At 46.7% G+C, this 26,139-nt stretch overlaps 1 protein-coding gene across 1 annotated transcript in view; it reads right to left on the bottom strand.

The window, feature by feature from the left end:
• The window catches only part of SIN3B (SIN3 transcription regulator family member B), a 238,355-nt gene that overhangs the window by 19,311 nt on the left and 192,905 nt on the right, over nt 1-26,139 (bottom strand). The window contains exons 15-17 of the mRNA XM_063914501.1: nt 14,833-14,925; nt 7,406-7,500; nt 6,847-7,051 (exon numbers count right to left, since the gene is read on the bottom strand). Coding sequence (XP_063770571.1) covers nt 6,847-7,051; nt 7,406-7,500; nt 14,833-14,925 — 393 coding nt within the window. The remainder of the gene's footprint in view (nt 1-6,846; nt 7,052-7,405; nt 7,501-14,832; nt 14,926-26,139) is intronic.

A 26,139-nucleotide genomic window follows, 5' to 3' on the forward strand; every position in this document is an offset into this window, starting at 1 on the left:
TCCTGACCCCTCTAGTAAGAGGAAGTCCATATACTCACTGTCTCCCCATGCTCCGGCCACAGCCTGGTAACGTCTGCTGGACCTGCTAGAACATCCGACACAGACGCCCGTCGAGACAGCACTGTACCGCGAAGGTAAGCGTTGTTGCGACCCGGTGGGGAGTTGTTGGAGCGACTCTTTCTAATACACGTTTAAGACGCTGTTAAGAGAAGTCGCTCAAACCAAAACAGTAAGTCTATAAAAAATAAAGTAATGAAAACTTGAGGCTGCTTTCACAGCAGCCCTGTGACCATGCGGCTTCCTACCGCACCAAGCAAAAAACTGATCTGACTGAGTCAGTGGGCGGGACTATATAGTGGAGGCCCCAATGCATCCTGGGAGGCCAGAAAGCTCGTGACCGTGTTGGTGCCATTTTCGCTGTCGCTCGACAATATCCCAATGTTATCCTGTGGATAATCCTGTGGACCCAGCCAGAGAAATACAGTATATCCATCCATTAAGACTTTTTAGATGAATTACTGATCCAGGTGCCCTCCACTTTGCAACAGTTATACATACATACATAAACACACACACTTATTTTAGTAGTAAAAGTAGGTGTCAACCTTTGGAACTTTTTAACTAGCACTGGGAAGTATTAGACTGGGAGCCCATGACCTACATTAATATCAGCATTAATGACTATTTGCATTGCTGAGCCCTCTAAAATCTTTTTTTTTTTTACAAGCTCAAAAAGTCAAACTGTGAGCAGAAGGTAAGTATCGCAGGGAGCGTATTTGATTGAACATGTATTATCGCCATCCACTCTGGTGCTGCAGTTCCATCCTCGCAGCAGCTCCCGTCCTCTAAAACTCAACAAAAACAATAGTCACCTATGCCAAACCGATAAAGATATGGGACTCGTGGTCTTGGGTAGTTGGGAGGGTTAATTTCCCCAAATAAATTGGTCTCTATTAAATTGTGGGATGTATCCAATCATGTATGCCAAAAGTAATTCTGGGCAGCTTTTGAACCTTTAACCACTTAACTGACAAATTTTTCCCTAAAAACCACTGAAAAATTTACTATTTTTTTAGCTAATAAAGTAAAATAGCCCCCAAACGCCCCAGTGGAAAAAATCTCAAGCCTTGCCCCCTAGTGGTAATATGCAGAGATCAGTATAGCTGTGCTGGGGGTTGGGGTGGGGCGGGGAGAGGGGGGGTGGAAAAATAAGAATTTACTCACCGGTAATTCTATTTCTCGTAGTCCGTATTGGATGCTGGGGACTCCGTAAGGACCATGGGGAATAGACGGGCTCCGCAGGAGACTGGGCACTCTAAAGAAAGATTTAGTACTATCTGGTGTGCACTGGCTCCTCTCTCTATGCCCCTCCTCCAGACCTCAGTTAAGGAAACTGTGCCCGGAAGAGCTGACATTACAAGGAAAGGATTTTGGAATCCAGGGTAAGACTCATACCAGCCACACCAATCACACCGTATAACTCGTGATAAACTTACCCAGTTAACAGTATGAACAACAACTGAGCATCACTCAACGGATGCCACATAACCATAACCCTTTGTTAAGCAATAACTATATACACGTATTGCAGAAAGTCCGGACTATGAGAAATAGAATTACCGGTGAGTAAATTCTTATTTTCTCTAACGTCCTAGTGGATGCTGGGGACTCCGTAAGGACCATGGGGATTATACCAAAGCTCCCAAACGGACGGGAGAGTGCGGATGACTCTGCAGCACCGAATGGGCAAACACAAGGTCCTCCTCAGCCAGGGTATCAAACTTGTAGAATTTTGCAAAAGTGTTTGAACCCGACCAAGTAGCAGCTCGGCAAAGCTGTAATGCCGAGACCCCTCGGGCAGCCGCCCAAGAAGAGCCCACCTTCCTAGTGGAATGGGCTTTTACTGATTTTGGATGCGGCAATCCTGCGGCAGAATGAGCCTGCTGAATCGTGTTACAGATCCAGCGAGCAATAGTTTGCTTTGAAGCAGGAGCACCCAACTTGTTGGGCGCATTCAGGATAAACAGCGAGTCAGTCTTCCTGACTCCCGCTGTTCTGGTTACATAAACCTTCAAAGCCCTGACTACGTCAAGCAATTTGGAATACTCCAAGTCACGAGTAGCCGCAGGCACCACGATAGGTTGGTTCAAATGAAAAGATGACACCACCTTTGGCAGAAACTGCGGACGAGTCCGCAATTCTGCCCTGTCCATATGGAAAACCAGATAGGGGCTTTTACATGACAAAGCCGCCAATTCTGACACACGCCTAGCTGAAGCTAAGGCCAACAGCATGACCACTTTCCACGTGAGATACTTTAGCTCCACTGTCTTAAGTGGCTCAAACCAGTGGGATTTCAGGAAATCCAACACCACGTTAAGATCCCAAGGTGCCACTGGTGGCAAAAAAGGGGGCTGAATAAGCAGCACACCCTTAACAAACGTCTGAACCTCAGGCAGTGAAGCCAGTTCTTTTTGGAAGAAAATGGATATGGCCGAAATCTGGACCTTTATGGACCCTAATTTTAGGCCCATAGTCACACCTGACTGTAGGAAGTGCAGGAATCGACCCAGCTGGAATTCCTCTCTAGGGGCCTTCCTGGCCTCACACCAAGAAACATATTTTCGCCATATACGGTGATAATGTTTTTCTGTCACGTCCTTCCTAGCCTTTATCAGCGTAGGAATAACTTCATCCAAAATGCCCTTTTCCGCTAGGATCCGGCGTTCAACCGCCATGCCGTCAAACGCAGCCCCTGTTGCAACAGGTCCTGTCTGAGAGGCAGAGGCCATGGGTCCTCTGTGAGCATTTCTTGCAGCACCGGGTACCAAGTCCTTCTTGGCCCCAACGAAGAATCCTGGTGGCTTCCGCCATTGCCACCCTGCTTCTTGTGCCGCCCTGGCGGTTTACATGGGCGACTGCCGTGATGTTGTCTGACTGAATCAGCACTGGTTGGTCTCGAAGCAGAGGCTCCGCTTGACTCAGGGCGTTGTATATGGCCCGTAGTTCCAGGATATTTATGTGCAGACAAGTCTCCTGACTTAACCACAGCCCTTGGAAGTTTCTTCCTTGAGTGACTGCCCCCCATCCTCGGAGGCTTGCATCCGTAGTCACCAGGACCCAGTCATATATGCCGAATCTGCGGCCCTCGAGGAGGTGAGCACTTTGCAACCACCACAGAAGAGACACCCTGGCCCTGGGGGACAGGGTGATCATCCGATGCATCTGAAGATGCGATCCGGACCACTTGTCCAGCAGATCCCACTGAAAAGTGCTCGCATGGAACCTGCCGAAGGGAATGGCTTCGTATGACGCCACCATCTTTCCCAGGACTCGCGTACAGTGATGTACAGACACCTGTTTTCGTTTTAGGAGGTCTCTGACCAGAGTCATGAGCTCCTGAGCCTTCTCCTCCGGGAGAAACACCTTCTTCTGGTCTGTGTCCAGAATCATGCCCAGGAAGGGCAGACGCGTCGTAGGAATCAGCTGCGACTTTGGAATATTCAGAATCCAGCCATGCTGACTCAACACTTCCTGAGAGTGTGCTACGCTGATCAATAACTGCTCCCTGGACCTCGCCTTAATGAGGAGATCGTCCAAGTATGGGATAATTGTAACCCCTTGCTTCCGAAGGAGCACCATCATTTCCGCCATCACCTTGGTAAATATTCTTGGTGCCGTGGACAGGCCAAACGGCAACGTCTGGAATTGGTAATGACAGACCTGTACCACAAACCTGAGGTACTCCTGATGAGGCGGATAAATGGGGACATGCAAGTAAGCATCCTTGATGTCCAAAGACACCATAAAATCCTCCTCTTCCAGGCTTGCAATGACCGCTCTGAGCGATTCCATTTTGAACTTGAATTTCTTCAGATAAATGTTCAGGGATTTTAAATTCAATATGGGTCTGACCGAACGGTCCGGTTTCGGTACCACAAACATAGTGGAATAGTAGCCCCTTCCCTGTTGAAGGAGGGGAACCTCTACCACCACCTACTGGAGAAAAAGTTTGTGAATTGCCGCCAACACTACCTCCCTTTCCATGGGGGAAGATGGCAAGGCCGATTTTAGGCAACGATGAGGGGGCGTCACCTCGAATTCCAGCTTGTATCCCTGAGACACAATTTGTATAGCCCAAGGATCCACCTGTGAGCGAACCCACTGGTGGCTGAAATGTCGGAGACGCGCTCCTGGCTCCGCCTGCGGAGCCCCAGCGTCATGCGGTGGATTTAGTGGAAGCCGGGGAGGACTTTTGTTCCTGGGAACTAGCTGCATGGTGCAGCTTTTTTCCTTTACCCCTGCCTCTAGCAAGAAAGGATGCACCTCTAACTTTCTTGCTCTTCTGAGAACGAAAGGACTGCAATTGGTAATACGGTGCTTTCTTAGGCTGTGGGGGGACATAAGGCAAGAAATTTGACTTCCCAGCTGTAGCTGTGGAAACTAGGTCTGAGAGACCGTCCCCAAACAATTCCTCACCCTTATAAGGTAAAACCTCCATGTGTTTTTTAGAGTCGGCATCCCCTGTCCATTGCAGAGTCCATAAGACCCTTCTGGCAGAAATGGACATTGCGTTTACTCTAGAGCCCAGCAGGCAAATGTCCCTCTGGGCATCCCGCATATATAGGATCGCGTCCTTGATATGTGCCAGGGTCAGTAGAACAGTGTCCCTGTCCAGGGTATGTATCTCCTCAGACAGAGTATCCGTCCATGCTGCTACCGCACTACACATCCAGGCCGAAGCAATTGCTGGCCTCAGCAGTGTACCAGAATGTGTATAAACAGACTTCAGGATAGCTTCCTGCTTTCTATCCGCAGGATCCTTTAGGGCGGCCGTATCCTGAGACGGCAGGGCCACCTTCTTAGACAAGCGTGTCAACGCCTTGTCTACCCTAGGGGAGGATTCCCAGCGTAACCTGTCCGTTGGCGGGAAAGGATACGCCATAAGTAATCTCTTGGAAATTATTACCTTCCTATCAGGGGAATCCCACGCTTTTTCACATAATTCATTCAATTCATGTGACGGGGGAAAAGCTACTTCTTGCTTTTTCTCCCCATACATATAAATCCTCTTGTCAGGGACAGGATTTTCCTCAGAAATGTGTAACACATCCTTCATTGCTATAATCATGTAGCGGATGGCTTTAGTCATTTTAGGCTGCAACTTTGCATCATCGTCATCGACACTGGAGTCAGATTCCGTGTCGACATCTGTGCCAACTACCTGGGATAGTGGGCGCTTTTGAGACCCTGATGGCCTCTGCGCTGTAGGATCAGGCATGGGTTGAGACCCTGACTGTCCCAAGGCTACAGCTTTATCCAATCTGTTATGCAAGGAGCTTACATTATCATTTAACACCTTCCACATATCCATCCAATCAGGTGTCGGCACCGCCGGCGGCGACACCACATTTATCTGCACTTGTTCAGCCTCCACGTATCCTTCCTCGTCAAACATGTCGACACAGGCGTACCGACACCGCACACACACAGGGAACGCTCTGACTGAGGACAGGACCCCACAAAGGCTTTTGGGGAGACAGAGAGAGAGTATGCCAGCACACACCCCAGCGCTATATAACCCAGGGATTACACTGTACCTTAGTGTTTACCCAGTAGCTGCTGTTTTATATACCTCTGCGCCTAAATTTATGTGCCCCCCCTCTTTTTTCCCCTCTATTGCACCTGTATACTGCAGGGGAGAGCCCGGGGAGCGTCTTTCCAGCGGAGCTGTGAAGAGGAAATGGCGCTGGTGTGCTGAGGAAGAAGGCCCCGCCCCCTCAGCGGCAGGCTTCTGTCCCGCTTCTTATGTGTAAAAATGGCGGGGGCTCGTACATATATACAGTGCCTGACTGTATATATGCATATTTTTGCCATCAGGTATCTTATTTGCTGCCCAGGGCGCCCCCCCCCCTGCGCCCTACACCCTACAGTGACCGGAGTGTGCGGGTGTGCTGTGGGAGCAATGGCGCACAGCTGCAGTGCTGTGCGCTACCTTAAGTGAAGACAGGAGTCTTCTGCCGCCGATTTCGATGTCTTCATGCTTCTGCTGCTTCTGTACTTCTGGCTCTGCGAAGGGGACGGCGGCGCGGCTCCGGGAACGGACGATCAAGGTTAGGTACCTGTGTTCGATCCCTCTGGAGCTAATGGTGTCCAGTAGCCTAAGAAGCGCAACCTAGCCGCATTTAGTAGGTTTGCTTCTCTCCCCTCAGTCCCACGTAGCAGAGAGTCTGTTGCCAGCAGAAGCTCTCTGAAAATAAAAAACCTAACTAAAATACTTTCTTTCTTTGTAAGCTCAGGAGAGCCTACTAAAAGCACCCAGCTCTGGCCGGGCACAGATTCTAACTGAGGTCTGGAGGAGGGGCATAGAGGGAGGAGCCAGTGCACACCAGATAGTACTAAATCTTTCTTTAGAGTGCCCAGTCTCCTGCGGAGCCCGTCTATTCCCCATGGTCCTTATGGAGTCCCCAGCATCCACTAGGACGTTAGAGAAAACAATGTTCCCCTCCTCGCACTTTTAGTTTAGGCGTATGTGCTCCAGTGTGCCACTTGCGCTGCATTCTGAGGTACTATTTCGGGAGCGATGTCAGTGGTGACAGAGAGCAACATCACTCCCAGGGGGCTGTGGGGAGTGCCGGATGTATGGGATACAACCTGCTCAAGTAACGCACTCCTGGCTGCAGTCGTATCCCATATGTTAGTGACAGCTTGGAGAAGTGTAACCACCTACCTATCATTCCTGGAGATGTAATAATTATTGGCACAGGGGAGCAGTGAGTAGCTCCTGAGTAAGACTTCAAGTATACAAAATGTTTGAGGCCCATGTACTTTCATAGATGTGCTCACCTCTTTGGCTCTGGTTAGTGTTCCCCAGCGGTACATGTAATCTTCAGAGTTTACTATAAACATCATTTTGTGACTATTGAGCCTGAAACGGCAATCCATATTGCTGGCACTTTCTACTCCCATCAATCTTTTCCATGAGCTTTTCACTTCATCTTTCATCATCCGCATTGTCCTGCACTGCCATCTTTGAAAATGTCTGATATTCCTGCAGAAAGACACGAATCAGCAATATAAAAATCTCTAATAGTATATTATAAAAAAATAAATAAAAATAAAGTAGTGAGCATCTTGGTTGGGAAAACGGACCCCAATTTTTCTATAACAAATTTTGGCCAATACCCACAGAGGTAGGTAGTTCCATAAAAGTTCCTACATTGACCGATTATGTGCCTCTAATGATTAGAATGTACATCAGAGACCACGATTTTTGCATATGTAAATTTTATTTCTGTATAGATGAATGACAAGGTGTTTTAGTTAGTTAATTTACTGTACTTCGTTCACTTATAAAACTCAATAAAAATCTATTGGATTTAAAAAAACAAAAGTTCCTACATACCTCTGCAAAAGCACTGGCTTCAGAACAAATCCCTCATTATGGTTGTGTTGTTCTCCTTCCACAGCAATGAACTGCTCCATGTAATTGGATAAGTGCTGGAATACACAGAGGGATGACCATGAATCTAATTGTCACGCTATGCTTCTATACAAATATTTTTCAACCAATTAAAAATAATAATAATTTTTTAGCTGCAGGCAAAATGTGCTACATCTAATCAGTCATGACAACCTATTTTGCCCTGGCTTCGGGCAAAATGAAAAAAACAACAACTGCTTTTTAGATGGACAAAACACCAGACTTTGGGGGTAATTCAGACTGGATCGCAATCTGAATTCCTATGTGGAGTGCGCTCGTGCAGCAGGCGCACTACACGTGCGCACCCCGGGATCCCAGTGAGATGCTAACAGCATCTCTGGGCTGCGCTTGCCTCTGCCTGATTGACAGGCAGTCGCGAGTCGGGAGGTGGCGTGCCAACGACGTTAGAATGTTGTTGTTGGGGCGGGCTGCGTGACGTCACTGGCAGCTGCTGCGACCGGGTGGGGGGTAGCACATCTACGATCAGATCTGTGTTAGGCTCTTTGTATATCCTCAATATTTTTATATTAGCAAATATCTCTATTATGGCTTAGGGTCTCCCTAGGGAATGGTTACCTTGCACTATATCATATACCAGACAATCCCAAACTTTACCATTGCAGTCCAGGTTTTAAAATATCCATGCTTAAGCACAGGTTACTTAATTAGTACGTCAGTCAATATGATTTAACCTCTCTGGACTTAAGCATACAGGTCTTTTAAACCTGGACTGTAATGGCAGTATCTGGGAAACGATCATATACAATAGATGTTTTTAATAGTGTTCACTCCAGGGTGAACCATGGGCAGGGCACATCTGGAGACCAGGCAGTTCTGAGTGGCTGTGGCTGTCCTGGAGGAGGTGGCCTTGGGGGCTGTCCCCAAGCTCTCCTAGCACTGTGAATACTATTCCGGGCACGAGTGATGACAGTAGAGAGGAGGCGGTTTCGGCATCACGCCTCCATAAGGGATGGGCGCATTTTGTCATTTTACAATTGTGCAGCGAGTGACACTATTTACTTCGCTGGGTAAGCAGGCCACGCTTGTGATCAATGGCTTGCATAGGAGGGTCTAGTATGCAGACAAGGTGTCCTCGTATGCATTTTTGTCCAATCCAAAGACAACAATTTCTCTAGTGAAGTACAGATGCAGGTCTAGACCCCTGCATCAGACTACTGGCCAAACTCTCACTGCAGCCCTATGGCTACCATGCTACCAGCTGCCCAAGTAGATCACTGGCACCCTTCATCCTCCCCTGCATTTAGACTCCCGCAGCAGCCCTGAGTTGCCTTCAGGTAAGAAGAGAGAAAAATAATGAAAATATCTATACACAGGGTGCAGGTAAAGAGAGGATTTTGGTACTTACCGATAAATCCATTTCTCTGAATTCAGTCGGGGACACTGGAGATCTCAGACAGCTGGGGAAGGGGGGGGGTGAAGGATGCAGACCGGAGGTAGCACAATCTAAAAAAAAATATGCACAGCTGGCTACTCCCCTTCACACCCCCTAATCCCTCCAGTTTGAAAAATTGACGGAGAGAAGAGGGAACATGAAAAGATTAGACCATCCTGGAAGGAACCAACCATACCAACAAGTCAAACAGCAACCAAGAACTATGAACATAATAATCAAACTGTTTGAACTAAATATAACAAGAACACGCAGGCTTACAGCACTGAGGTGGGCGTCCAGTGTCCCCGAGTGGATTCAGAGAAATGGATTTATAGGTAAGTACCAAAATCCTCTTTTCTCTTTCATCCACTAGGGAACACTGGAGATCTCAGACAACTGGGGATGTCCCAAAGATTCTCCCATGGGCAGGAGCGCTGTCCGAAGCCTGAAGAACCAAACGTCCAAAACTTGTATCTCTGGTTGCAAATGTACCAAACTTGTAGAACAGAGTGAACGTTTGTGCTGATGACCACATTGCAGCTCTGTAAAGTTGGGTAGTGGAGGCTCCTCTAGCCGCAGGCCATGAAGCACCCACTAATCTGGTGGTATGAGTACTTGCCCGAAATGGAACACTCTTACCACCAGCGATATATGCTTGTCTTATGGTTAGTCATATCCATTTGGCCAAGGTTCGTTTTGAAGCTGGCCAACACCTCTTGGGTCCATCATACAGAACAAACAAAGTATAACATTTCCTAACAGGAGCCGTAGCCTGTACGTAAACAAGTCCCCCTCTGTCAATTCGAGGAAGGAAGGAACCACAATGGGTTGGTAATGTGGAAACCCGAAACCACCTTAGGTAAAAAAATCTGCTTTAGTACAGAACTCCGCTCTGTCTTCATGAAAAACTAGGAAAGGTCTTTTACACGACAGAGCCCCCATCTCCGAGTCCCTCCTCGCTGATGCTAAAGCTAAGAGCAGGGCCTTTCCAGCTCATGCATTTCAGATCTGCCTTCTCCAAAGGCTCGAAAACTGACGATTTCAAAAATTCTAGTACTAAATTTAAATCCCATGAGGCCGTGGGAGAACGAAAAGGTGGTTGTATCCTCACCACACCCTTTGAAAATGTCTGGATGCCAGACGTTGCTGGAATAAAATGGAGGGGGCCGAGATTTGTACGCTCTTTCCCGTTTCACCTTTTTCAACACTCTCGGTAACAGGGGAAATGGCAGGAAGATGAACATCAGATCATATGTTCTGGGAATCGCCAGCGCGTCCACCGCCTCTGCTGCTGGTTCCCACGTCCTGGCCACATATTTTGGCAGCTGATGTTTGTTCCGAGAGGTCATCAAGTCTATCTGCGGTAGACCCCACTGTCGTACTACTGCATTGAATATCTGAGGGTATAGATCCCCTAGATGCATATTTTGACGACTGAGGTAGTCTGCTTCCCAATTGTCCACTCCTGCAATGAAGACTGCCGACAGGATTATGTTGAGCTTTTCTGGCCTCTTTTAAAGCCATGTGACTTTTTGTTCCTCCCTGATGGTTTATATATGCTGTTGTCGTCACATTGTCCGACTGCACTCTTACGTGCTGAGCCCATACTAGGTCTTCCACCATCAGAAGTGCATTGTAAATGGCTCTTAGTTCTAGTACATTTATTGGGAGACTGCTCTCCTGCGGTGACCATCTTCCCTGAAACTGATGACTGTCCAATACTGCTCCCCATCCTCTGAGACTGGCATCTGTTTTCAAAATTTTCCAATGCCAGATTCCAAACCTCTTTCCCGCAATTACCATCTTTCCTAGAAGGCGTACACAAAGATGCAGAGATAGTCAGGTTTTGTAGAACCCGACGTACCATTTCCTTGATGTCTTGAATCTGGTCTTCTGGGAGAAACACCTTCATTTGAATCGTATCTAAAATGGGGCCTAGGAATTTAATTCTCTGCATAGGTTGCAGATTGGATTTCTTGAAATTTATGATCCAGCCGTGTAGAATCAAACTGGTGAGTAATCTGAGCCTCCCGGATCAACTGGTCCTGAGATGGAGCCTTGATAAGAAGGTCATCTAGATATGGTATTGTTACCCCTAACAATCTCAAATTCACTACCATGGCTGCCATGATCTTTGTGAAGACTCTCGGGGCTGATGATAGACTGAAAGGTAGAGCTCTGAACTGGTAATGAGTCTTGCCCACAGCAAACCGTAAATAGGTTTGGTGCGGGGTCCAAATTGGGACATGTAGGTTATGCATTCTTTATGTCCATCGACACCATGAACTCCCCTTGCTCCAGTCCCGCAATGATTGATGACTGTATTGATTCCATTTTGAATCTGTCATTTGTCAGAAATTGGATTAACACCTTTAAATTAAGAATTGGTCTGACAGACCCGTTCGGTATTGGCACTACAAAAAGATTTGAATAAAATCCCGATCCTCTTTGAGAAGTTGGAACAGGCATAATCACTTGCGTCTGAAGTAACTTTTTAATAGCCATGTGTAATGCCTTTGCTTTCTGAGGGCATCGAGGAAGGCCTGTCTTAAAGAACTGACTGTGAGGTCGGTTTAGAAATTCTATTTTGTAACCCTGGGAAATAATCTTGTTGGTCCAGACTTCTGGTGAGGTTTCGGCCCAGGTGTCCTGAAACCTTTCCAACCGTGCGCCCACCATAGGAGACCCAAGGTGAGCTGGGAGAACGTCATGCCACGGTCTTGTCAGCGGGTTTAGGGTCCTGCTTTCGGACTGTGGTCTGGTAACAGCCTCTGTTTCCACGAGTTTGACCGCCAAAACCTCTTTTTCTAGATCGAAAGGATTGAGACCTAAAGGAATTGAACACCAGCCCAAAGTAATTTCTTCTGATCGTTGGCGTAGTTCTACGATACGTGTTAGGCAGAAAAGTGGATTTTCCCGCTGTTGCCTGCAAAATCCATTTGTCCAATTCTGGCCCAAATAGAGCTTCCCCTACAAAGGGGATCTCCGCCACTGCCTTCTTGGAACCAGAATCCACTTGCCATTCTCTGAGCCACAGAATCCTTCTGGCCGATATAGCCAAAGCCGAGATGCGTTGACGCTATCCTGCTAGCATCCGTCGTAACTTGGAAAATGTATGTAGCCGACTCACGGATACGCTAGTCGAACTATACCTTCCTGGTTGTTATCCGCTACTGCCTGAACAATTTGACTAGCCCATGCTACAATAGCCTTACTAACCAAGCATTGACAATCGTAGCTCTTTGTGATGCTCCTGCAGCCACAAATATAGATTTTAGCGCCGTATCCAACGTACGTTCTGAGACATCCTTTAGTGTAGTCACGTTTGGTATAGGTAAGATTGTCTTCTTAGACAGTCTAGCCAAGGAGGCGTCCACAATTGGCGGGACCTCCCACTTAGACCTTACACCCTTAGGTAGTGGGTAATTAACTGTAAACTTTTTGGGAATCTGGAGGCGTCTATCAGGGTTCTTCCAAGCTTCTCCCATTTGATCCTGGAGTGTCTGAGGAATTGGAAAAACTGCTGTTTGTGGTTTCTGAGACTCAAAAAGAACAATGACCTCAGGTTCCTTAACCTCTTCTTTGAAATTAAGGACTTGTTTTACTGCCTAAATAAGGAAGTCTAATCCCTTGACCTCAGCATCCTCAGTTATCAGTTATAGCCTCTACTGACTCTTCCTCCTCCTCCGCATCTATGAGACCCTCCTCCTCTTCCAACTATTGGGAGGTGTCTCTTTACTGCTTTACGCTCATTCATTTCTACCTGTGCGGGTGGAGTTATTCTAATTAGGAATTCCTCCATAGTCTTGGAAAAACCCGCAGCCCATTCTAAATGTTGCTTGCATGATTCCACTATTTCCTTGGAAAGGTCTGCCAGGACATTTTCCCATGACCCGGATGGACCACTGCACCCAGGTTGAGCGTCCATTCCTAAACATGTGTCGCACACCCCGGAGCTGCCAACTTTTGTGCTCTTTTTCTCACGTTTTGAGCATACATAACAAGTTTTTGTGGTCATGGTTGGTGCTTTAGACATGTTAAAAACACACACACACACACACACACACACACACACACACACACACACACACACACACACACACCAATCAGCAGTACTTTTACCCTATTAGAATAGGAGGAGAAAGACCGTAGGGATTATAAAGAGCAATGAAAAATTTAGGAGTCACACAGCTGGAATTATATTAAAGTGGAAAATCAAAAATTCATTAACCAGCCTGACGTTTGCAAACACCACACCATCAACTGTTGGTACAGCTTGAGTTGACTGGCTTGATATTCTGGTGCTCCTCCTCCGCAGGACCTGTCAGCAATGGCATTTGTAAGATTAAACATTCTTTATTTGAATAATTACAGAAGATCTCAACAGATTCTAAAGCCTACACTAAGCTGGCGCCAGTACCTCTCCTGGATACCTGCCAGCAAGAACCGCAGTTCCTAAATACTGCACTGAGCGCAATATATATATATATATATATATATATATATATATATATATATATATATCTATACAATTCCTTTGGCAGCACTCCCAGTCTCAGAGTGTATCGGTCCGGTGCCCTCCTGACCCGTATGGCAACGGGTATAACGTAGTGTACATTCGGCGGCACTCCGGTACAAAGAAGCATACAAGCAGGTTGATAGAAAACAACGTTTCGAAGTTTTTATTAATAAAAACTTCGAAACGTTGTTTTCTATCAACCTGCTTGTATGCTTCTTTGTACCGGAGTGCCGCCGAATGTACACTATATATATCTATATATATATTCTCTATCTATCTATCTATCTATCTATCTATCTATCTATCTATCTATCACTAAGATATTCTCCGAGCCACTGCCTCTCCTTTCTGTAACAGGACTCTTAGCAGTCCGCCCCCCTCAGGGGCTTGGCGCTCTATCTACGCGCCTGAGGAGAAAAATAAAATGGACGAAAATGAAATTTTTCCTTCAGCTCGTGGTCTACTCCCAACCTGTTCGGCTGCTCACCAAGAGCCCCATGTTCTACACACCCGCTCTGAGAGCCGCCAGGGAACCCCCTTTACCTCAGAGTCCCCCCGTGAACCTCTGTTTTCTAACACTCTTGTATTGCTACGCGGCTGTGCTGCCGTCCACGCGGCTGCCGCTCAGAGCCTCCGGCCGCCTGCACCGCACCTCCGCTTCAGCGGAGAACTTAGCAGCTCACCTCAGTCAGCTGCGCGCCTGGTAACTCTAGCCCTGCAGCCGCCGACTATACTAATGAGCAGAGCGCTATTTACTGCACTGAGGATAACCTTACTGTGCTTGCTTGCCACCTCTGTTGATCTTCTGAGAGATGCCAATTCCTTCCACACGGGATCTTTGTCATACTTTTTTTTAAATAAAGTATTTTGGGAACCATCACCCTCCTTTCATATAGGCAGGCTTGGCCCCTTGAAATTTTAGAAAGGTCAGAAAAACATTTAATGGAGCAAGAGCTCCTTTCTTGTGCTGCACCTCCAAGCACAATTTTTCAAACAGAAGGGATAAGGGGGCGTGAAGGGGAGGAGCCAGCTGTGCATCATTTTTTTTTTTTTGTAGACTGTGCTAACTCTGGTCTGCATCCTTCACACCCCCACCCCAGCTGTATGAGATCTCCAGTGTCCCCTAGTGGATGAAAGAGAGAATAGAATAAAAAAAAAAACAAAAAAAACTCTAGTCAACATACTCCTTCAAGCCTTAATTTAAAACAGAGTAAGGGATTGGAGGGGAGGATCTTCTATAATACAAAAATTTTTACCTATTAAGTGCTAGCTCCTCTACCCTCACAAGTAGAGGAAGTAGTAAATTATTCACAAACTTTATGCTTTTTGTTTCAGAAGAATAATGAAAACTACATTTATATATCCAGCAAAACAATAGTTACATTCCTTGAAATGCTTCTACCTCATTAGAGAGGTGCTGTGATGATAAGATCTCACCTGCACTTCAGCGGGATCCTCTGTCTGCACATCTTCTGTGTCAAGCAGTTCAATTGTCATTATTACCTGGCCCTGTCTCTGCAGAAACATCACCTGACAAAGAGCAGAATTAAATAAATGGCACATAAAGCAGAGTTATTCTAGAGACCGTTTCTACGGATTTATTAGTGCAAGTTTGATTTAGTATGGGAGGGGGGCTACCAAAAACAGTGAAAAGTAGTGTTAGGCCAAACTAGATACATATTTGTCCCAAAGATTGGTATGTTTGTTACTGTAATCCTTTAGACTAAACCAATCAATGGTGGGCGTAGGTATCATAAGATGGGTATGAGCTGGCCACAATGTTGTGTGGGCACACTGAGCGTGAGTTAATACAAGTACATAAATCGCATCAGACCAATAATCTCTACAGTTGGGGGTTCTGTCCTCTGCAAAAAATAAGATTTTACTCACCGGTAAATCTATTTCTCGTAGTCCGTAGTGGATGCTGGGGACTCCGTAAGGACCATGGGGAATAGACGGCTCCGCAGGAGACTGGGCACACTAAAAGAAAGATTTGGTACTACCTGGTGTGCACTGGCTCCTCCCTCTATGCCCCTCCTCCAGACCTCAGTTAGGATACTGTGCCCGGAAGAGCTGACACAATAAGGAAGGATTTTGAATCCCGGGTAAGACTCATACCAGCCACACCAATCACACCGTATAACTCGTGATATTTAACCCAGTTAACAGTATGAAATACAACTGAGCCTCTTAACAGATGGCTCAACAATAACCCTTTAGTTAGGCAATAACTATATACAAGTATTGCAGACAATCCGCACTTGGGATGGGCGCCCAGCATCCACTACGGACTACGAGAAATAGATTTACCGGTGAGTAAAATCTTATTTTCTCTGACGTCCTAGTGGATGCTGGGGACTCCGTAAGGACCATGGGGATTATACCAAAGCTCCCAAACGGGCGGGAGAGTGCGGATGACTCTGCAGCACCGAATGAGAGAACTCAAGGTCCTCCTCAGCCAGGGTATCAAATTTGTAGAATTTAGCAAACGTGTTTGCCCCTGACCAAGTAGCAGCTCGGCAAAGTTGTAAAGCCGAGACCCCTCGGGCAGCCGCCCAAGATGAGCCCACCTTCCTCGTGGAATGGGCTTTTACTGATTTAGGATGCGGCAATCCAACCGCAGAATGCGCCAGCTGAATTGTGCTACAAATCCAGCGAGCAATAGTCTGCTTAGAAGCAGGAGCACCTATTTTGTTGGGTGCATACAGGATAAAAAGCGAGTCAGTTTTCCTGACTCCAGCCGTCCTGGAAACATAAATTTTCAAGGCCCTCTTGAAGCTCTGGGTACCAAGCTCTTCTTGGCCAATCCGGAACCACGAGTATCATTCTTACTCCTCGCCTTCTTATTATTCTCAGTACCTTTGGTATGAGAGGCAGAGAAGGGAACACATAAACCGACTGGTACACCCACGGTGTCACTAGAGCGTCCACAGCTATCGCCTGAGGGTCCCTTGACCTGGCGCAATATCTCTTTAGCTTTTTGTTGAGGCGGGACGCCATCATGTCCACCTGTGGCCTTTCCCAACGGTTTACCAACAGTTTGAAGACTTCTGGATGAAGTCCCCACTCTCCCGGGTGTAGGTCGTGTCTGCTGAGGAAGTCTGCTTCCCAGTTGTCCACTCCCGGAATGAACACTGCTGACAGTGCTAAGACGTGATTTTCCGCCCATCGGAGAATCCTTGTGGCTTCTGCCATCGCCATCCTGCTTCTTGTGCCGCCCTGTCGGTTTACATGGGCGACTGCCGTGATGTTGTCCGATTGGATCAGTACCGGCCTGTTTTGAAGCAGGGGTCTTGCCTGACTTAGGGCATTGTAAATGGCCCTCAGTTCCAGAATATTTATGTGTAGGGACGACTCCTGACTTGACCCAGTCCTGTATGCCGAATCTGCGGCCCTCTAGAAGATGAGCATTCTGCAGCCACCACAGCAGAGACACCCTGGTCCTTGGAGACAGGGTTATCAGCCGATGCATCTGAAGATGCAATCCGTCCAAGAGGTCCCACTGAAAAGTTCTTGCATGGAACCTGCCGAATGGAATTGCTTCGTAGGAAGCTACCAATTTTCCCAGGACTCGCGTGCAGTGATGCACCGACACCTGTTTTGGTTTCAGGAGGCCTCCGACTAGAGATGACAGCTCCTTGGCTTTCTCCTGCGGGAGAAACACTTTTTTCTGTTCTGTGTCCAGAACCATCCCCAGGAACAGTAGATGCGTCGTAGGAACCAGCTGCGACTTTGGAATATTCAGAATCCAGCCGTGCTGTTGTAGCACTTCCCGAGATAGTGCTACTCTGACAACAACTACTCCCTGGACCTCGCCTTTATAAGGAGATTGTCCAAGTACTGGATAATTCTTTCGGCCATTACCTTGGTAAATACCCTCGGTGCCGGGGACAGACCAACGGCAACATATGGAATTGGTAATGACAATCCTGTACCATAATTTTGAGGTACTCCTGGTGAGGAGGGTAAATAGGGACATGCAGGTAAGCATCCTTGATGTCCAGTGATACCCTGAAATTCTCCAGGCTTGCAATAATCGCCCTGAGCGATTCCATTTTGAACTTGAACCTTCGTATATAAGTGTTCAAGGATTTCAATTTTAGAATGGGTCTCACCGAACCGTCTGGTTTCGGTACCACAACATTTTTGGAATAGTAACCCCGGCCTTGTTGAAGGAGGGGTACCTTGATTTCACCTGCTGGAAGTACAGCTTGTGAATTGCCGCCAGTACTAACTCCCTATATCCGAGGGCAGCAGGCAAGGCTGATGTGAGGTAACGGTGAGGGGGAGTCGCCTCGAACTCCAGCTTGTATCCCTGTGATACTACTTGCAGAACCCAGTGATTCACCTGTGGGCAAGCCCACTGGTCCCTGAAGTTCCCGAGACGCGCCCCCACCGCACCTGTCTGTGGAGCCCCAGCGTCATGCTGTGGACTCAGAGGAAGCGGGGGAAGATTTTTGATCCTGGGAACTGGCTGTCTGTGCAGCTTTTTCCTTCTTCCCTTGTGCAGAAAGGAAGTGCCTTTGGCCCCCTTGCTTTTCTGAAGCCGAAAGGACTGTACCCGATAATACAGTGCTTCCTTAGGGTGTGAGGAAACCTGAGGTAGAAATTTTTCTTCCCAGCTGTTGCTGTGGATACGAGGTCCCAGAGACCATCCCCAAACAATTCCTCACCCTTATAAGGCAGAATCTCCATGTGCCTTTTAAAGTCAGCATCACCTGTCCACTGCCGGGTCTCTAATACCCTCCTGGCAGAATGGACCTTGCATTTATTCTGGACGCCAGCCGGCAAATATCCCTCTGTGCATCCCTCATATATAAGACTACGTCTTTAATATGCTCTATGTTAGCACCATATTCTCCCTGTCTAGGGTATTAATATTATCTGACAGGGTATCAGACCCTGCTGCAGCAGCACTATTCATGCTGAGGCAATTGCAGTTCTCAGTATAATACCTGAGTGTGTATATACAGACTTCAGGATAGCCTCCTGCTTTTTATCAGCAGGCTCCTTCAAAGTGGCCGTATCCTAAGACGGCAGTGCCACCTTTTATGACAAACGTGTGAGCGCCTTATCCACCCTAGGGGATATCTCCCAACGTGACCTATCCTCTGGTGGGAAAGGGTACGCCAGCAGTAATTTTTTTATCGGGGGAACCCACGCTTCTTCACACACTTCATTCACTCATCTGATGGGGGAACAAAACACCGGCTGCTTTTTCTCCCCAAACATAAAACCCCTTTTATGTGGTACTTGGGTGAATGTCAGAAATGTGTAACACAATTTTTATTGCCGAGATCATGCAATGGATGTTCCTAGTGGATTGTGTATATGTCTCAACCTCGTCGACACTGGAGTCAGACTCTGTGTCGACATCTGTGTCTGCCATCTGAGGTAACGGGCGTTTTTTGAGCCCCTGATGGCCTTTGAGACGCCTGGGCAGGCGCGGGCTGAGAAGCCGGCTGTCCCACAGCTGTTACGTCATCCAGCCTTATATGTAAGGAGTTGACACTGTCGGTTAATACCTTCCACCTATCCATCCACTCTGGTGTCGGCCCCACAGGGGGCGACATCACATTTATCGGCATCTGCTCCGCCTCCACATAAGTCTCCTCATCAAACATGTCGACACAGCCGTACCGACACACCGCACACACACAGGGAATGCTCTGACTGAGGACAGGACCCCACACAGCCCTTTGGGGAGACAGAGAGAGAGTATGCCAGCACACACCAGAGCGCTATATAATGTAGGGATTAACACTATCACTGAGTGAATTTTCCCCAATAGCTGCTTGTATAAACAATATTGCGCCTAAATTTAGTGCCCCCCCTCTCTTTTTAACCCTTTGAGCCTGAAAACTACAGGGGAGAGCCTGGGGAGCTGTCTTCCAGCTGCACTGTGAAGAGAAAATGGCGCCCAGTGTGCTGAGGGAGATAGCTCCGCCCCTTTTTCGCAGACTTTTCTCCCGCTTTTTTAAGGATTCTGGCAGGGGTAATTATCACATATATAGCCTCTGGGGCTATATATTGTGATCATTTTGCCAGCCAAGGTGTTTTTATTGCTGCTCAGGGCGCCCCCCCCCCCCAGCGCCCTGCACCCTCAGTGACCGGAGTGTGAAGTGTGTATGAGGAGCAATGGCGCACAGCTGCAGTGCTGTGCGCTACCTTGGTGAAGACTGAAGTCTTCTGCCGCCGATTTTCCGGACCATCTTCATGCTTCTGGCTCTGTAAGGGGGACGGCGGCGCGGCTCCGGGAACGAACACCAAGGACGGGTCCTGCGGTCGATCCCTCTGGAGCTAATGGTGTCCAGTAGCCTAAGAAGCCCAAGCTAGCTGCAAGCAGGTAGGTTCGCTTCTTCTCCCCTTAGTCCCTCGTTGCAGTGAGCCTGTTGCCAGCAGGTCTCACTGTAAAATAAAAAACCTAACATATACTTTCTTTCTAGGAGCTCAGGAGAGCCCCTAGTGTGCATCCAGCTCGGCCGGGCACAGAAATCTAACTGCGGTCTGGAGGAGGGGCATAGAGGGAGGAGCCAGTGCACACCAGGTAGTACCAAATCTTTCTTTTAGTGTGCCCAGTCTCCTGCGGAGCCGTCTATTCCCCATGGTCCTTACGGAGTCCCCAGCATCCACTAGGACGTCAGAGAAATTTTTTGTAATTGCTCCCCATTATAAAAGCAAATTATACTTACCTATAATTTCATTTCTTCAAGATACTTCATGGCAGCCTTACACGTGGGATTGTATCCCATTGCCCAAGATGTAGACAGGAAGTTATTTTGGACCTGGGATCGCACCTTTTGGGTATATACAGTACCTCACCCTTGCCTCTTTGAGTGTCTCCTTCATTCGCTCTTTAAAACACACCAGTAGGGAGGGCATATTGTAGGCTGCCATAAAGTATCTTGAAGAAATTAAATTATCAATAAGTATAACTTGCCTTTTTCTTCTGCAATACTTCATGACAGCCTTACACGTGGGATCTTACCAGCAATAACAACCAGAAAACCATATATGGTGCTATTTATTCATTCATTCAAGATGTTGTCCTTTCCAGGACCAACTCCCAAAGTGGGCAGTAGACACATCCAAAGCATAATGACTTCAAAAAGTATGGACAGATGACCATGCAGCTGCTGCACAAATGTCACTGATAATTATTCCTTCTTAGCCAGGGAATTCGCCACAGCCATGGTCAAGTGTGCCTTAATATTCTCCAGAACTTCACGACCATTCTTTTCATATACAAATGTTATTCGCACTCTAATCCACCTTGCAATGGTTTGCTTCATGGGTGCACAACCTTTTTTCATACCTGCATGCAGGACAAATAAGTATTTTGTCTTCCGAACATCCTTAACTCTGGTTAGATAAACAGAAATCACTCGACACGTCCAACATAGGCAATCTTTCATCCTTCTCATTTTTTGGTTGAGGAAAGAACGAAAGTAAAATTATTTCTTGATTCACATGAAATGTTGACACCACCAAAGATGGATTTGCTCTTAGAACAATCTTATCTGGCAAAATATTTAAGTAGGGTTCTTCTGCCCATAGCGCTTGTATTTCACGGACTCTTCTGGCTGAAGTGATAGCAGTTAAAACACAACCTTCTAAGTTAGCGACTTCATTGGAATCTCTTGCAATGGTTCAAATGGAGACAGTGTTAAAGTGTTCAAAATAAGATTAAAATCCCATTGAGCTAGAATTAACTTTAACGGAGGTTGTACTCTTTTCAAAGCTTGACAGAAATTCACCAACTGTTCTTCAGATAATCTTGTATCTAATAATACGCTTAAAGCTGCAATGTGCACTTAAAAGGTGGAGACATTTCTGAAACGTTTCATGCAGGAACTGTAATACATGAGCTGTGTTAGCTTTCATGACATCAAATCTGGAATTAGCCCATAAAACAAAGATTTCCAAACTCTATAAACAAGCTAGAGATGATACCTTCTTCCTTGATTTCATCATGAACTGAACCACTTATTCAAATAATTAATTTTGACTCAATAGCTGCCGTTCAATTTCCACGCTGTCAAATGCAGACTGAGGGTTTGGATGAAACAACAGACCTTGACTCAATATCTCTGATGAAAGTAGTAACTTCCATGGGGTTCCTACTGCCATTCTCAGTACAGTTGGAAACCAGACTCTCCTTGGCCAATAAGGAAGGATCATAATCACTTCTACTTGGTCCTCCCTGAATTTTCCTCAAGACACGAGCAATCATAGGGAACGGGGGAAACCCAGCGTGAACTTCCATGTTATGGAGAAAGCACCCACTTCACTTGTTTGTGGTAGATGGTACCTGGAAAAGATTTTGTTACAATTTGCTGGAACAACTTCTATCTCCCATTCTCCTGGCAACACTATGTGCCTGATGAGGAAATCTGCAACAATGTTGTCCCTTCCTGGTACATACAGGGCTGATAGGGTACACAGATGACGTTGTGCCCATTCCAAGATTCTTGTTACCTCTTCCAGCAGTATCACACTCTTGGTGTCCCCTTCCCGGTCCAAATAAGACACCACAGTCATTATCTGAAAATACCTTCAACTGGGATTGAAAGAATCTTATTGCATTCCAAACCGCTCTCATCTCTCTCTGGTTTGAAGATATCTTCCTCTCCCATAGAGTCAAAGACCCTTGACAGTTCTGATTTGCTAGATGTGCTCCGCAACCTGCTGTACTCGCATCGGTTGTCAACACAAAATAATGAGGTTCTGTCAGGGATGTTGCTCTGAGATAGAGACCCGCCTCTGTCCACCAAGACAGGGATTCTTTTGCAACCCAACTCCGTTTCAGTTGGTAATTTAAAGACACTCCTTTCCGACTGTATTTCAATAGCTCCCACTGTAACTTCCTCATTTGCCATTTTGCCCAAGGAATAATATTTATGGTCGAGGACATCATTCCCAACAACCGCAGTACGACACGTATAGCTATTCTATTGCTTGGTTGTATCAATGTGGCCAGTTCCTGAATTTTTCTGAATCTTTCCCGTGACACAGGAACAGAATTTGTTGAACTAGACCCAATTTACTTTTTTCCCAATTTATCATCCATCCATGGGACTTAAGGACCTGTAAAGTTTTGTATACAGCATTTCTTACGGTTTCTCTTGATCTTCTGCAGATTAATACATCATCCAGATACGGCCATATCGCTACCCCTTGTTTCCTTATATGAGCAATAAGTGCCACTAACGCCTTTGTGAACGTTCTTGGGGATGAAGCCAGACCGAACCAAAGGGAGGGCATGTTAACTGCAGATGTTTTCCTAGGACGCAAAATCTGGAGTTGTTTTCGATGTCCTCTGTATATCGGAACATGGAAGTAAGCACCCTTCAGCTCTATGGATGCCACAAAATCTTATTTGTTTACACTCATCTAGATAGATTTAAAAGTTTCCATTTGGAATTTTATTATCTTCAGAAATTCGTTCAACTGTCTGCGATCCAGAATTGTTCTGAACCCCCCTGTGGATTAATAGAAACCTTTCCCTATTTTGGATGATGGGACGACCTCCACAGCCTTTAAATTGATTAGTTTTAGTGCTTCGACTGAGTCACAGTGGGGTTTCTTGATTCTACAAATTTGTCCTTTTGTGGGATCTCTGAGAACTCTATCAGGTATCCACGAGATATTCTATCCAGAACCAACATATCTACAGATTCTTTCCATTTTTGGGAAATTTTAGAAATCTGCCTCCTACAGGTATTGCAGGAGGACTGGCGTAGTCATTGTCTTCGACATTCTGTCTTTCTTATAGGACTGCTGTATGTACCTGTCGAGAATCTGCCCTTATACTGCTGACCTGGCCTGTAACTTCTGGCTTCTCTAAACTGCTGTCTAGAAGGAATAGCTGGATGCCTAGATCTCTTGTCCCGGGGCAATATTGCTAATTTGCCTCCCGTCATCGTCTGTATTATAGCCCCCAATTTGTTACCTAACAATAAGGAACCTTCATAGGGTAAAGACACCAGCCCATTTTTGTAGTGTGCGTCTGCCGACCATGAATGCAACCCTAGGACTCGTCATAACTAGGGAGGCCAATCCCGGGATCGGGGGGATCCCGGGATTTGGGCCCAAAAATGCCGGGATTTGAATCCCGGGATTGGAGCATCCAATCCCGGGATTCACAGGATTATACTGCGCATGCGCGGCGGCGGGAGGGTGGGTGTGTAAGTAATAGTACTTACTCATTTAGGCGGGCAGCAGCCATGAACAAGTTGAACGCGCGCGGCACTTCACATGTAGCGCCGGCCGCCAGCCAATCAGAGCTGGCGGACCGGCAGCCAATCAGGGAAGCTGCAGCGGCAGCCAATCAGGAGCGACTGCTGTGGCCGCTTCCCTGATTGGCTGCCGGTCCGCCAGCTCTGGTTGGCTGGCGGCCGGCGCTTCATTTGAAATGCCGCCGTGTTCAGTGTGTTAATGGTTGCAGCCCGTCTAATAGTAAGTACTAGTACTTACACACATGATCCTCTCTCCCTCGCCTTCCTCCCTCCCTGCCGCGACCTACACCCTCTGTCCTGAGTCCCGCACCGCTACCTACACCCTCCCTACCTCCCGCACCACTACCTACACACTCCCAACCTCCCGCACCGCTACCTACACCCTCCCTCCAGCGCTGCTCCCTACAATTTTCTCTAATCCCTACTGCAATCCCGGGATCCCGGGATTGACCGTTTTTCAATCCCGAATCCCGGGATTGAAAAAACGGCCCGGGATTGGCCTCCCTAGTCATAACAAATACATCGAGCAATGATTCACCAAATATTCTATTGCTTTAAGCATAATAGCCAAACTTTTCTGTAGATATTGTCTTGAAATTTTCACTTCTATATCAGCACTTAATATAGACCCCCAGAGTCTCAAAACCCTAGAAACCGAGGCTATGGCACCTCCAGATCTTAAAGAAACAGCTGTAGAACTATGGAATTTCTTCAATGCATTTTCAAGACGTTTATCCATACCATCTCCTAAGATCACACCATCTTCCAGAAGAATGTTGGTTTTGGATAACACCTCTGCTACTGCAGCGTCAACTTTAGGAATAGTACACCAATTCAAGTACTGCTCATCATTAATTGGGAACATACGTTCAACTCCCTTGATGTTACCGAAACGTTTATCCACACCTTGCCATTCCTTAGACATAATTTCCTTAAATAATTTTATCCACTAGAAAATATCTTTCTCTTGGATCTATCCTCAAACATTAAATCCGTATCCTCAGGCTTTTCCACAATTTCTTGTAATTCATGGATTTATAAATATTCTTCAACAGACTATTCACTAGATCCAAATTAAACAGCCTAGTCTCTTCTAAGATTTGACCAGACTGCACTGGACATATTCTGTTCATTCTCCTCAAACATATAGTCTGGCGTAACAGAGACATACTTCAAATCCAAACCCGTTTGAGATATAGATCTCTTGGCACACTGCATATCTAACAGTTCATTTTTAGTGACAAATTATTTTTTCATCCACTCCATCAAATCTTGCAGCTGCTAAGACTGATTAAAACCCTGTGAAGGCTAATTAATACAATCATCACAAAACTTGACTCCCAAGAAAGACTGTCATTTGCAGCACAAAGATTAGAAATAAGGACAGTTATGATAGACTTACCATTGTTAACTGTCTCTTTCTGCGAATTACACTGTGTTCCACAGGGAAACATTGGGGTGTAGAGTGGATCTTGATCCAGACGCACCAGTAGGTAAAGCTTTAGCTGTCCCTGAGAGCACAGTTTTGATTACCAGTCCAACGAAGGAGCAGGCAAGAGAGAAGGCAGACATTACTCACATAAGAACACATTCTCACGACAGGAGAAGGTACCAGTGGCTAATGCCATACAAACGCAAAGAAGCTAGGTGCGTCAGAGTGGGCGCCCTGTGGAACCCAATGTACTTCGCAGAAATAGAGTCCTCCTTTTCGGCAGCAGGATACATTGGTTTCCACAGGGAAACATTGCAGATGTCCTAAAGCAGTTCCTCACGCGCCTTAGCGGATGTGAGAATCTGACGTCCAAAAGGAGGCATCCTGGGAGGCGAAGGTATCAAAGGCATAGAAACTAAGAAACGTATTCACTGAGTAGCCGCCTTGCACAATTGTTCTGCGAACGCGCCACAGCGGGCCACCCAAGAAGGTCCAACAGACAGAGTAGAATGGGCCTTTATCGCAGCAGGAGCTGGGAGTCCAGCCTGCGCATAACCATGTGCAATCACAATTCTAATCCATCTGGCCAAGGTTAGCTTGTTCGCAGGCCTAATAGAGGCAGTAATCTCCACAGATACGGACAGCCCTTACCACATTCAAAGAACATTCTTTGGTAGACCAGTCCGAAGAGGTAAAGGCCGGAACTACAATCTCTTGGTTAAGGTAAAATGATGACACCACCTTAGGCAAATAACCTGGTCTAGTTCATAGAGCTGCCCGGTCACGGTGGAAAATCAGAAAGGGTGGACGACAGGACAAAGCGCCTAAGTCAGACACCCATTTTGCAGAGGCAATAGCCAGCAAGAACAGGACCTTGGCCGTAAGCCATTCAAGGTCCACAGACTCAAGATGTTCAAAGGGAGACCCTTGTAGGGCATTAAGCACAACAGACAAATCCCATGGAGCCACAGGGGGAACATAGGGAGGCGGAATACGTAGAACCCCCCACAGTGAATGTATGAACATCAGGTATAGAGGCAATCTTGCTCTGAAACCATACAGACAAGGCAGATA

Source organism: Pseudophryne corroboree, chromosome 1 (genome assembly GCF_028390025.1).
Source record: "Pseudophryne corroboree isolate aPseCor3 chromosome 1, aPseCor3.hap2, whole genome shotgun sequence".
In the NCBI taxonomy this organism is placed as follows: Eukaryota; Metazoa; Chordata; class Amphibia; order Anura; family Myobatrachidae; genus Pseudophryne; species Pseudophryne corroboree.